This window comes from Curcuma longa, chromosome 3 (genome assembly GCF_044706935.1).
Source record: "Curcuma longa cultivar G26 ecotype Majalengka, Jawa Barat chromosome 3, ITB_CL_G26_1.1, whole genome shotgun sequence".
NCBI classification, from domain to species: Eukaryota; Viridiplantae; Streptophyta; class Magnoliopsida; order Zingiberales; family Zingiberaceae; genus Curcuma; species Curcuma longa.
The window spans coordinates 185,071-199,595 of NC_133863.1; the positions used below are offsets into that span (position 1 = coordinate 185,071).

The 14,525-nt window shown below is 38.5% G+C and overlaps 3 protein-coding genes across 3 annotated transcripts; 1 reads left to right on the plus strand and 2 right to left on the minus strand.

The window, feature by feature from the left end:
• Window positions 1-1,025: 1,025 nt before the first annotated feature.
• Window positions 1,026-2,069, minus strand: LOC141824787 (splicing factor 3B subunit 6-like protein). The gene has a single exon (XM_074712123.1). The coding sequence runs from the start codon at window positions 1,628-1,630 to the stop codon at window positions 1,253-1,255; it is 378 nt and encodes a 125-aa protein (XP_074568224.1). The 5' UTR covers window positions 1,631-2,069; the 3' UTR covers window positions 1,026-1,252.
• Window positions 2,070-4,064: 1,995 nt separating this feature from the next.
• On the plus strand, window positions 4,065-4,739 carry LOC141822891 (ethylene-responsive transcription factor ERF039-like). The gene has a single exon (XM_074710199.1). It carries the CDS (start codon window positions 4,065-4,067, stop codon window positions 4,737-4,739), a length of 675 nt encoding a protein of 224 aa, XP_074566300.1.
• A 4,226-nt stretch (window positions 4,740-8,965) lies between these two features.
• On the minus strand, window positions 8,966-9,726 carry LOC141822892 (WUSCHEL-related homeobox 8-like). The gene is made up of 2 exons (XM_074710200.1): window positions 9,582-9,726; window positions 8,966-9,327 (listed from the first exon to the last, which is right to left on the minus strand). Exons 1-2 carry the CDS (start codon window positions 9,724-9,726, stop codon window positions 8,966-8,968), a joined length of 507 nt encoding a protein of 168 aa, XP_074566301.1.
• Window positions 9,727-14,525: the final 4,799 nt, after the last annotated feature.

Genomic DNA, 14,525 nt, shown 5'->3' on the forward strand with positions numbered 1-14,525 from the left:
TTTTACCCTTTGAAACCATAATTTAAATTGAGAATGATATTTTAATAATAAAAATTAAAATTCTATTTAAAAATTAATATTAATAAAATTTGAAAAGCATTTTGAAAAATTCAACATCAAGTTGACCTATATTTTGTGTATGGGTATCATATTTCCATATTTGAAAGGTGTAATACCCATACACAAAATGCTTGATACATATTCAAACTTGAATTTCAGAACAAAGTTTTCAGCTTGATCATCATAAAATGGATTCAGTGTCAAAAGACTAATCTCCACCCAATAGAACATGCTAAATTTGATTCTACTCACAAAGAAATCAGGAATGCTGGATAAATGACAGTAAATTTACTCAATCAAACTTGAATATCAAACAAAAATTTCAACTTGATCACTTAATTGTGGTTGAATTTACTCACAGAACCAAACAACCTATGGTGAAATACCCTGTGGCAAAGTTTGAAGGTGATCAAAGCATATAGTGAACCAAACAACCTTACACAGGAATGAACTAAACACAGATAAATGACAATGTAGATACATATTCAAACTTGAATTTCAGAACAAAGTTTTCAGCTTGATCATCATAAAATGGATTCAGTGTCAAAAGACTAATCTCCACCCTAATAGAACATGCTAAATTCGATTCTACTGACAAAGAAATCAGGAATGCTGGATAAATGACAGTAAATTTACTCAATCAAACTTGAATATCAAACAAAAATTTCAACTTGATCACTTAATTGTGGTTGAATTTACTCACAGAACCAAACAACCTATGGTGAAATACCCTGTGGCAAAGTTTGAAGGTGATCAAAGCATATAGTGAACCAAACAACCTTACACAGGAATGAACTAAACACAGATCAATGACAATGTAGATACATATTCAAACTTGAATTTCAGAACAAAATTTTCAGCTTGATCATCATAAAATGGATTCAGTGTCAAAAGACTAATCTCCACCCAATCGAACATTCTAAATACAAAGAAATCAAACTTGAATATCGAATAAAAATTTCAACTTGATCACTTAATTGTGGTTGATTTCCATTGAAATTTGCTTCACAATGTAGCATGCAAAACCAGAGTTCAAACACCATCTCAAACATCGGATATGCGAGAGTTCAATGTGTGATTTTTCAAGGGCAGAGCAGTTAGATCGTACAAACTTTGAAATAGAGTGTTCGATTCATAGAGAAGCCCCAAATTCGACAACCTAGTTTGATAAAGCTTACGTCTTTGTGAAGAGTTACTTATCTTTGGAGGTGGAGATGCCGTACTTCTCCTGCAGACGCGTGATCTCCTCCTCCTTCTTCTTGGAGTCGGACTTCTTGGCCATCTTGGCTTGCTGGTAGTACAGGACGATGAGGTAGCGGTTGGCGACGTTGAAGCCGGAGAGGTGGTCGACAGCGGTCTTGGCGTCGTAGATGTCCTCGTAGACGACGAAAGCGGTCCCGCGGGTATCCTTGTTCGTGCCGATGCGGATCTGGCGGATGGCGCCGTACTTGCCGAAGATGTCGTACATCTCCTCGCTGGAGATGTTGAATGGAAGGTTGCGCACGTACAGGACCCGATTCACTTCCGGCGGGAGGCGGGTGTTGGCCTTCCGAAGGCTGATCGTCGCCATGATCGATCACGACGCCAAGTTAGGGTTTCAGAAACGAAACCAAGCGAACGACCACCAACGAACCTTTCGCGAGGACAGCGACCAGTCCGGCGGAGGCACCAAGTTAGGGCGCCGGATCGCTCCCAGCGCCTGACGCAGCCCGGCCGCAGGAAGCGGAGCAGTACAACAGATCCGCTCCTCTCGACGCTGGCCCTGTACAGCGTCCCGCAGCCCGATTTCGCCACCACCTCCCCGCCGTCGAACTTCACGAGATCCTCCGCCTCCGACGTCTCCTCTTCCTAACCGCCGGCTTCCAAAGCTCCGCTTTCGCTTCTCGCCCCTCTCCAGATCGACCTTCGCCATTTTTGGTGCAATTTTAGGGGAAGCGGGGAAGATCGAAAGGCGTGACGTGGAGAGCAAAGAGTGGTCCGTGGAGATGAACCGTGTTTCCTGCTGTGAAGTCGAGCTGGTTGGATCGGTCCATCTAAACCGTAACTTGAACCGGATAGATCTACCAGAGGAGATTTAACATATTGCACCTTATATATTTAAAATTTTCACAATTGAACTCAAATTCAGATTTTTCTAATTTACAAGAAACGACCCATAGAACCCAATATAATTTAGCTCCAAAGTTAAGGGAGAACGAGGAAGCCATTCACAACATGACAGTAGCCAAAGAGCTGCCCCTGATCAAGCCGGGCCAGGCCGCCGGCGACAAGTACCCCGACCGCACCACTCTCAGCCGCAGCCGCTGCAGCTCCGCGACTAGCCGCACCAGCCTCCGGCACGGCACGAGCACAAGCGTCAGGGGGATGATCCAGACGCCCAACTCCAGGACTAGCACCATCTTTGCGCCTGCCCGTCCCCTCCTCCACTCAATTCAGTTCGGATGCTGCTGCATTTTATCGATTGATCGATCCATCTTGATCTTTATTTCGTGTGCCAGCCATTTACTATTTGTTTACTAAGGATTGCTTTCGTGACTTGCCTATCTGTCCACGGATGAGATCACAGGGGATGCTTGATGCATTAGGATAATGGCTAGTGGGGAGTATCGTGGCATATTTGTCTTTTGTTTACTTTGAAGGATAAGTGTCTGGAATGCCCACGATAACACGGGACGGGATCAATAATGGAATTACAAAATTAAAATCCAATCTTATCTGTGACGATGATTTGAATTTATAATTTTAAATTGTCAACCTGAGCCGATTAGGACGATCTCCAAAGGATGTCCAAATGCTTCCTAAGACTGAGTGGGAAGTTGAACAATGAGTTCGAGTTGGGAAGTTTAGTGTCGCCCGAGCACCGAGTGGATTTTTTGAGTTCAAGTGGGAAGTCAAGTGTCGCCCGAGCATCAAGACGGAATGTTGAATTCTAAGTTAGGAAGTCATGAGCCAAGTTGCCCAACTATTGAGTCGGTTGGGGAAGCAATGTTGAGTTCTAACGTCGAGTTGGAACTTTGAGTACTCTCGAATATTGATGAGTAGGTTGAGTAAAGACTTTAAGTAATCCGACTATGAGTTTAAATGGGTCATCTAGTCGTGAAAAAAACCATTGAGACCTACGTTTAACGTAATTTTCTTAAAATAGATTCATCCTCACCGATTGTGCTTTAAGGTTATAACAGAGGTCTATTTTCTGAGATATAATTGTAGATCATGATCACCATCAAGCACAGATTAATCACGGTAAACTGAATTAGCACTCGAACATGATCACGAGTAGATCCGTTGAGTGAAGTGCACGACAAAGAGAAGACGAAGGAAGAAGGTGGATGGAATTTGCGTGTTTGTTTTTCGTTGTGTGTTTTTTCTACCCATGGTCGCAATTTCCTTATATAGGAGCTTAGACCCGTGGATCGATTAATGACCACGATGATGGTTAGACTAACGGGTTATATTATAAGGTTAGATCAATCGAAAATAAAGGGGTATTTTAGGTATATAAATGATAGAGGAGGTGTTGTTTTGATAATTTAAAAAAAATGAACATCCTTTCAATGATAGGAATAATTAGAGGCAATCTTTTGATTTTTTTTTTAAATTTTTAAAATGCTTCAATATTCAATAGCTTTTATAAAATGCCCTCTAAATTTTATTAATATCAAACCACCCCTACAAACAATGTTCATTCTTAAATGATTTGTCAAAAACACCCCTACAAGTAGCAATGTTCATTATTAAATGATTTGGTAGCAATTTAGAAGGAGGAGGTTTTGTTTGTATTTTTTAAATTATGAAGGTAAAATATAATATTTTAAAATATAAAAGTGAAAATAAAAAAAGGTGATAAATAAGAATAAAATTAATTAGATCAATTTTTCAATGCACACATTTTTTAAAAAAAACTTTTTGCATGGGCCCTTCTTCCTCCTCCTGCACATGAATTTAAACCCCCACGCAAAGCTACGCTTGATGCTCTGCATGCAGCTGCATCTCCTCTGTTCCCCATGGAGCACTACCCTAATTCCAACTCTTCTTCTTCTTCTTCTTCTTCTTCCTCCATTGCTGCTTCTCCACCGAGCTGCAGCGGAGGCGCAGTTGCAGCATCAGCCGGCACCACCGCCGCCAACAAGAGGAGGAGAGAATCTGCATCAGCTGCAGAGGAGATTAATGGCGGCGCCCGCAAGGGGGCGCGCTCCTACCGCGGGGTGCGGATGCGGAGCTGGGGCAGGTGGGTTTCGGAGATCCGCGAGCCGAGGAAGAAGACCCGCATCTGGCTCGGCACCTTCGCCACTGCCGAGATGGCCGCGCGAGCGCACGACGCCGCCGCGCTGGCCGTCAAAGGCCCAGCCGCCGCCGTGCTCAACTTCCCTGACCTCGCCCCTCGCCTCCCCCGCCCAGCCTCGGCCTCCCCCGGCGACGTCCGCGCCGCCGCAGCCCTCGCCGCGCTCTTTCCCGATCACAACGGCCGCGGCCACGACGACCCCCGCGACGGCAAGCTCGACGGAAACGGCGACGAAGAAGGACTCTTCGACCTCCCCGATCTCTTCCTTGACATCAGCCACGAATTCTGCTACGATTCGTGGTCAACCTGTCTGCCGACGTCATGGGTCGCCGCTGGCGGCCATATAGAGCTGGCGGCGGCGGCGGCGGAGGAGGAGCCATTCTTGTGGGACTTCTAAATTCAATTTATATAATTATGGGGGTGATTATAAAAAATCACCCACTTTAACAATGTATTAATATCATAATATTTCTATTTAATCATTCTAAATTATCATCTAACTAACTCACTTATTACTAAAAAATATTTTAAATTGGCCGGAGGAATTTAAAAATGACCCCAAATGCATTTTTTAAACATACTATTTTATAAATACTCTCAACATAACATTGAATAATTTTAAAAAAAAATATCACCATTTCATTAATTATTATCAAAATATTTTCTCTTCCTTAATTATTATCAAATATTCATTCTTAGTGGGACCCTGATCCTTTTAATCATTCCTATATTTTACTACTCACATTCTTAAAAGGCATAGGAATCATACTTTTGTTCAAATAGTAAATATTGCCAAATTAACATAAAAGTCATCCACCAATAAATTAGTCATAAGTTAATATTTGTAGTAAGAAATATTTTATTAGATCTCATGATTGCATGTCAATTATTAGGGCATCACTCATTGCCCTAGATGAATGCATCCTTAACAATTAATTTCCTCACAATTTGACATATTTAACATGGGTTAAGTGTAAGAGAATGAAAATTATGTTAAATTTTAATTGTTACATAGTTACTACAAAATGCATATGGAAAGCATCTTGAACCAATCAAATTAACAAAATATAAAATAGATAAAGAAAATAAAAGAAAAAATGACGACCTTTCTTGTGATTCATATGTTAGTACATCAAGAACATAACTTATACACACTTAGAAATTGATATGTAAAAATGCATTTTAAATGGAATTCAAATCTTAATCATTTTAGTGCTTTATCTCTGTCCCACATCCATGAGAATGTAGACGAATAGACTTTTATTCAAAGAGTAAAATGCTACCAAATTGGCATCCTATGAGTCATCCAAGTAGAACTAATCAATAAGTTGATCATAAATTGATAATTGAAGTCAGAAATATTTTGGTAGATCTCATTATTATTGCATCCTCAATTATTAGGGCATCACTCATTACCCTACATGAAGACATCCTCATCAACCAATTTCCTCACAATTTGGCATATTGAACATGAGTATATAGTTCAAGCGTAGAAGAATGAAAAACTATATCAAGAATGAAAATTATGTTAAATTTTAGTTGCCACCTAACTAAAGTGATGTATAATTTTATTGTGAATTATTAGACTATGCAAACGAGAAGTTCAACTTAGGCTTTTAAGGTCAATCAACCAACACTAAAAATATCTAAAGAAACAACACATTGTTAGAACATCTTCTTTTAAAATGTTTGTAATGATGTTTGTCAAGAAAGTTAGACAAGGGACAGCACAAGCAAAGCATAAAGCCCCCTCTAATTGATTTTGCTTTTTGTTTTTTGTTTTTTGTTTTGTTTTTGTTTTTGTTCTTGTTCTTGTCTTGATGTGGTTTAGCAAAGCATAAATAATATTGTAGAGACTGTCTTAACTTTTTTTTTTCTTTCTTTTCTTTTCTTCTTCTTCTCCTTTTTCTTTTCCTCGATGTGGATATTAGCAAAGCACAACCTTATCTTTTGTTTTATGGTGGAAAGAATTAAAGGCCATCATCATGCCTCTTTTTATCACTATGATCATGAGATACGATCATACTTTCATGCTTTTGATGCACCATCAGGACTACAAGGTCACCATGATATCAAGTCTCTTTTGACACAAGGTTTTATGTTTCTCGAGTTGTTTTTAGAAGCAATTTTTATGTAAAACTAAAGTACTTAATGGAAGTATTTTTTTTTCAAATTGTATTTTTGACTGAAAAGAGTGAAGCAGTGAGAGAGGTGGCTCCAAAGTTAAATTCCATGCAGCTGTTCACTGGAAAGTGTTGTGGAGTCTATGCCAAATGATGAGTGATCCGGTAGAGTCTCTAAGTGATCACGTGCTCGTCACGCGATAGTTTGGGATGGCTACGTAACTTTAAAATAAGGAAGAAGAGATTTAGAGAAACGTAAAGAGAATAGTAGGATAAATGTAACAATCTTGGTTTTGGTTACAGATCAAGTTCTTGACTTTAAGTTGTGTTGCGATAATAGAGTAAAAATATAACATCAAAGGGCTCACCGGGAATTCAATGCGCGCCTAAGTTGTGTTGCGATAATAGAGTAAAAAATGAAGAAGGTAATACAAGAGGTTGAGTTAATTAACCCCTTGCACGGAGTATATATCTGGCCTTTTTAAATTGTGAGATATCCATATAGATCATGGGAAGATGGGATTATGACTCTTATTTGCTTAGGATGTGCATGGTGGGTAATGTGCCCATATGTGTGCGGGAGTCAACTCACGAGAATCCACCCAGACTTAGGGTCGGGCTTACTCAGGCACGCGGACTAGCTTGGGCACGCGGACTACCTCAAGAAGTAGAGTGCTTGACAGGTCGGATCGACTCAACTGGTCAAAGGGCTCAATAGGTCACAGTCAGATCGGCTCGATTGGTCGGTTGGTCGAAGTGTTTGGTAGGTCAAATCAACTCGATTGGTCAGTTGGTCGGAGTGCTCGATAAGTTAGATCGACTCGGTTGGTCGGGAGGAAGGGATGGAGTGCTCTACAAGTCGGATCAACTCAGTTGGTTGATAGATCGGAATGCTTGGCAATCAGATTATAGCTCGATCAGCTGAATCGACTCATAGACTGTTGCAAGTCTCGTGGAGTCTATACCCATCAAGTCATGGATCATATCACACGGACTCTCTGTTGATTGAATCAAAGGATCTCTTACATGGTGATTATATTGTATCAAAATTTTTGATATATCGAAGTTTTGGCTATGAATGATATATATTGATATGGCACCGTATGGTATATCAAATTTTCGATATTTTCTCCACCCTAATTATATAGATGTATTAACAAATGACATGGTGATTATATGAACAAGAGTCAATTCTCCAAGTTAAACCTAACAATGAGCGATTACCTCAAATTGATAAACTATTAGTGTCACAAATTATGATTACATGCTTCACATCAACATGAACAAGCCCACTTAAGACAATCATACACTAGTATTCGTATGCTCCCCTTTGAACAACAAAAAAAAAGTTTCAAATTAAAACCACAAAGAAGAAGGAACAAAAGGAATAACATTTCTTTTTGAAAATTGCAAACAAACAACATGAATGGACCAGCTAACTTGTCCCCTTCAACTTCTATCAACAGATTTACAACATATTCAAGAAATATTCGCAAAAGAATTGTCATAGACACACGTATCAATCAATATAAGAAACAAATATGACATTCAAAAACTAATAAAAATGGTTAGTTATTTTTGCTAGGTTTGGATTTGGGTTTGGGTCAACCCCGACCCACCAGTTTAATCAGTTCACCTAATTGCTTCTTCCATGTGATGCAAGACTTTCTCCATATAGATATTATTAGATCCGATAAAATTCATATATATCTCCACAATGATATAATATTGTCCATTTTGGATTCCATGCCCTCATGTTTTATTTTTAAGCTTTACCCAAAAAACCTCATACAATTATAGATATCTCCATCTTATAATCTCAGAATCTTTTTCATATATTTTTAATGCGAAACTTTGATTGTATCCCAACATCAATATCCACGAGCCAATACAATACAATTCAGAGCCTCACCTTCTAAACAGAATAGAATAGATATGAAATTAGTCCTTCAGGAGTAAATCAAATAGAAGAGATACCGTGAGCTTCTTGGATTTTAGTATCCAAATAAAACAACCAAGAAACAGATAAAATTTTTGATAGATTCGTTGGGTCAACTGGTTGGATCAGTTCACGGAATTACTTCTCTTTCTCCATGTACAATACAATACATATATAGATTCTTCACCTTCTAAACAGAATAGAATAGATATGAAATCAGTCCTTACTTACTGTGAGCTTCTTGCAATGATTTCAGTATCCAAATGTAAAATATCCAAAAACAACAACCCATCCCATAGAAAAATAAATCATTTGAATTTGATTGAAGCCTACTAACACACATAAGGTTCAAAACGTGCTCTTTATACGCAGAGTAATCAATGGGAAGATAATAATGAAAGACAAACAAATTAGAAGGTATCATCCAGCAATATCAATAACTAATAAAGTTGTTTTTACAAAGAAGTAATTAAATCTCTGTCCTAAATCTTCCTCAGTTCTCTTTAAGTTTTAAAATTTATAACTAAGTCTTTTTAAATTTTTTTAAAAAAAAAGGAAAAATCAATGAAATAACAGTGGAGCCAGCTCCAGCTTCTCAGTCCTGGCTTTCTTGGGATTCAGGGACTGGGCCTCTTCTTCAGATTGACCATTGGCCTGCTGCTTTCTCTTAGACCGAGCCCTTCGATTCTGGAACCAGTTATAGACGTTTGTCTCAGAAATCTGGCCGTGTTCGGCGAGCTTGGCAGTGATATCCTTTATCCCCTGCTTGCTCGGACTGCCACTCCCTTGGTAGAAGATGCTCTCCAGAATCTGAAGCTGCATCGGCGTCGGCGTCCAGCGCTGCCTCGCACAGATCTTGGCGCTTCCAGATGCTGCCGCCATTGCAGAGTCCGAGTACAAAGAAGAACTGATCATTCCCATTCCTGAAACCAATAACAAATTAATTAATTATTCGTTAACCCTTGATTGAAACAACAGACTGAAAGAACAAATTAATTATTCGAGATCCAAAACAGCAGCATTAAAGCGCCAAGATTCAACTTTTACTTGCAAAATCACCACATTGTAGATGCTCACGCGCACGGAGATAAGAAAAGGCATCGATTTATCAAAAAGCAAAGGTAAAGATCGAATTTTTGGAAAAAAAAAAAAGAGGGAGAAGGAGGGGAGGAAGAACCTGTGAAGGATTCCTGGCGCAGCGCGGTTTCCCAATGCATCTCCGCGAGCTGCTCGCAGATGGTAGCGTAGGCGGCGATTTGCAGCCTCAAGGTCTCTATCTGCTCATCCGTCATCACCTTCCCACACAGCGCTGCATTCTCCATCTCGAACCCACCGCTTCCGAGCAAGGATCGAAGGGAAGCAGGCAGAATCCTCGACCCTTTTTCTCCGGCGCGACGGAGGAGGAGGAGGAAGGGAAGAAGACAGTGGAAATCAAGAAACGAGACTCTGACTCTGTGAGAGTGAGGCTTCGAGGGATGGCGAGTCTCTATTTGTAGACTTTGGTTGTTGGGCTTTGGGCTTTACAGCTTCAAGATTCGCGAACAGAGGATGAACGGTCAGGATCGGGACAGGGTGGACGGAGCCGCGGATTGAGCCGGAGAATCTAATGATGGTTGGAAGGTGATCTATCTATCATTTGATGTCATTTTTTTTCCAAAAAAATAAAATAAAAAAGGAAAATAAAATCCAAATAAATCGCACGCGTAAAATATGGAAAGAGAGAAGTAGAAGAGAAATTTAGGAAATATATTTTGACTAATGATTGATTGATTCCATAAAAGATAATAGTAATATTTTTAAATAGGTATCAAATATATACAGTTTTGTATGGATTACTAGTTCTTATTTAAGATAGCTTGTGATGGATAATGTTTTCAACAGAATTACGGAAGTTTTGTGGTAATATATATTTTATTCTTTTCAGATGACATAAAGAATTATTATTTCAAACTTAATCCAAAATCAAATATTTATAAAATGTTTATAGTATGATGAGAATTTTATGAAAAATAAAATATCTACAACGATCAATTTTTATATTCAATTTATTTGGAAGGTCAGATAAATTGAGAAAAATTTTCCGTCATCCTTTCCACTATTTATTCATCTTTAAATAATGGAGAAGTAAGCTTTTCTCTTCCCCACCCTTGATTGTTGTTGTGCCACGACACCTTCGTGGAGCTTGAGTCGACATTGCTGTGGGTGCTAGAAGACAGTCCCTCTATGAAATCGTTCAATTTGATTGCCAATCAATAAAATCATTGTCTGGATAATAGTTCGGTAAAGATGTCAACAACTTGGTCCTTTGTATCCAACAATCTAAGTTTCTATATCCAACAATCCAACAAGTTTTAATTGTTTTTTTCCATTTGATTGGAGAGGAGCAATCACAACAGATAGGTTCACAAATTCATGACCTCAAATGTTAACAACAATCATGTAAATGGATACACACTAAAAAAAGAAGAGCGAAACAATAGTTTTTGAATAGTTTGAGGAAGGTTTATATAGATACAGTAATTGTTGATAGTTTTCTGTAGGTGTTTTTGTCATTTATCATTCTTTTGATTTTGTCCTCCTTAACAGTTTGCTTCATCAGATCTTCAAGTGCAGACATCAAACATCCTACGAGAAAATGTCATCCCACAAGCCATCAAACTCGTTATTTTGGATTGAATGGAGTTCCCACTTCCCAATCCATGGCAAAGTTGTACCCTGAAAAAGTTTCATTCCAGGAGTAGTTGGACCAACTCTGTTCTTGTGATTCCTTAGATAAGACATGTTTCTCCTCCATGGTAGCAATCGAAAATGGTTCAACGTCTACTGTTGTGGCCTCTGAAATATGAAGTTAACAATAGTTAGACTCGACGAGTTCAAATATTTTCTTTGAGAAGAAGAAATAAAGAATCATGTAAGTAGATTAATACTGAACTTTTTTACCTTTTGCAGTATTTCCTGATTCAAACTCGAATTGACGGTCATATTGAACCAAAGGGTTTCTCACAGTTGAGAGCTTCAGAAAGGGATTAAAAATCTTGTTTCAAGAATGTTATTTCATCCTCACTTGTTGGGTTAAAGTTTGCAACTAGATTGCCTTCCTTAATCTGAGTTTCTTTTAATTGTTCATAGGACATCGAGAAATCTTTTTGAGATAGGGTATGCTCTTCCTTCAATTTAGCAACTGTGAGATGTTCAACTACTGTTTGAGGTTTTAGCAAATAAACTCAAGAATTAAATGAGATTATTACCTGAATTGTCAATGATTTCATTGTTTTCAATGACGGTGGTAGGATTTTGAGGAAGAGGTGTAGTAGTATTCAGTGATTCACATTTAAAATGATGGTCATCTTGAGCCAAAGGTTGCTCATAGTTGATAGCTTTAGAAAGTTCCGTCTTGTGTTCATCACAACAAACTTGTTTCAGGAGTGTTGTTATTTCATCCTCACTCATAGGGATAGAGTTTGCTTCTATGAAATTTTCCTTGAGCAGAGTTGCTTCTAGTTGTTCATAGGACATTGAGAAATCTTGTTGCAACAAGACATGCTCATCCTTCAATCCAGCAACTGCAAGATGTTCAACTTTTGTTAGAAATGTTAGCATCAACAGTTAAATAAATTCAAGAATTAAATGAGATTATTACTTGAATTGTCAAGGATTTCATTGTTTTTAATGATGGTGGTAAGATTTTTGGATTTGCACTCAAAGTGATAGTCATTTTGAGCCAAAGGTAGCTCACTGTTGTAAAAATATTGTTCGGAGTGGTTTGCTGCTTCATCGAGCATTGAGACATCCAACACATGTTCTTCCTCTGCCACAGCAATATATTGAGAGATGATCAGCAGTTCGACCCAAGAAATTAAATGAGATTAAATAATACCTGAATTTTTAAGAATTTTATTGTGTTCAATGATGGCAGCAGGCGGGTTTTCGCAGAGAGAAGATGAAGAATCTTGAAACGTTGAAGCATTCGGTAAGGCTCGTTCATCTCCTGCAACTTCCAAGCTGTTGATGTATTGCAGCCATTCAGACTCCGAGTCAACACCATGATCAGAAGCTTCATAATTCTGGACAACAGCAGCATCAGGACAATTTGAGTTTCTGTCACATTTCTTCTGCCTCTTGGAGCTAAACCCTATTTGTGTTTGATCCTCATCGGCCGCAGTTGAATTAATGCTGATGATGTTGGGATCGAAAACATCCCTAGAAGGCGTAAGTCCATCAATTTGTTGTTGGTAGTTTTGATCTGAAGAAGCTCGAGAAGAACCATCATCCGCTGGATAATCGGGCGATCCAATTCCTCCGCATTTCCTTATTTGATTGCGCCAAAAGTTCTTTACGTCGGTGTCTGTTCTTCCAGGCAACTGGGAAGACATCGATGACCACCAAATTGTTAGACTAGTAAAACTCGAAAAGAATTCCAAGTAGAATAACTTTCATGTGAAAGAAAATCTCACATGTTTTGCTATCTCAGCCCACTTGTTGCCGATGTTCTTTTGAAGCTTGATGATCAATTCTTCTTCTTCGGCTGTAATGGGGCCTTTCTTCAGACCAGGCCTGAGATGATCCAGCCAGCGCCGACGGCAACTCTTCCCCGATCGAGGCAGGATCGAGTTCTCCTCGATGAGATGCCATTTCCCCTCGCCGTGCTCCCTAACGTACTCCCTTAAAATATCATCCTCTTCAGGGGTCCAGAGTCCCTTCTTCATCTTCTTCTCCCTGAACTCATCAAAACCAATCGCCAAGAAACAGAGACCGACAGCAGGAATTTATAAATAACAAGTGATCTTTAAATGGATTGATTGCATATATATATATATTCTTGAGAATTAAGGATAAGAGTAGTTCGACAAGAAGGAAGGAAGGAAGGAAGGAAGGAAGGAAACAGACGGTGTTACTTACTTACTAGCCATTGAGCTCATCTTCTTCTCCCTGAACTCATCGAAACCAATCACCAAGAAACAGAGACCGACAGGAATTTAAAAATAACTGATCTTTAAATTAAATAGATTGATTGCATATATATTCTTGAGAAGGAAGGATACGAGTTCGACAGAAAGGAAGGACGTACGGAAACAGACGGTGTTACTTACATATCCATTGAGCTGCGGAAGGAAGAAGAAGAAGAAGTTAATGTCTATGCTCGATCGAAGAACTAGGCAACGCAGGAGATCTCTGACGAGCTCTTGCTAGAAGAACTCGAGCAAAAGCACTCGGTTGAACGCCAAGTCGCCAATGCATATTTATACCCACTAGCTAGTTTGTTCAATTATAGGTTGAAGATGGCGGTCACTTTCTTAAAGGAATTTCTTGAAAACAAAACTTCAAATAAATCCATTAAAGATCAGTTATTTGAAAACCGCCCTAGCTTCTTCATTGCAAACACACATCTTTAATTTCTCTCTTTTAATATGAAATTTTTGATTTTGTACCTAAGTACTGTAAAGTCACTTAGGGTGCAAAATATATATAAATTTCAATGACTTGGATGGACATTAATAAAGGGTGTCAAATACAGTTCTCACACAGCGCAGCATTCTCCATCTTGAACCCACCCACCGCTTCCGAGCAAGGATCGAAGGGAAGCAGGCAGAATCCTCGACCCTTTTTCTCCGGCGCGACGGAGGAGGAGGAGGAAGGGAAGAATACAGTGGAAATCAAGAAACGAGACTCTGACTCTGTGAGACTGAGGCTTCGGGGGAATGGCGAGTCTCTATTTGAAGTAAATTAATGATGTTGAAGCGTCACATAAAAATTAATTTACTTTTTAGATTTATTTAATGTATAAAATATAAGGTCGAATTATACATTTATATATCTTATAAATAAATAAATAAATAAATAACATACCAGTGAAGTATTATATTCTTAGAGCATCTCCAATAAGGAGTATTTGATGAGGATATTTCTTCAAATACCTCCATATATCAGAGGGGATATTTGCAATAAGTTTTACCTGATGATTTCTACTTATTTTATTATAAAAAATAATATAATAATTAGAATTAAATAATATAACAATATTAAATTAATTTTATTTAATATTAAATTAAAATTAGAAATTATAAGTAATTAAAAAATTAATAAAATGACAATTAAATCTATAAATATTTAGTTGGTAAGA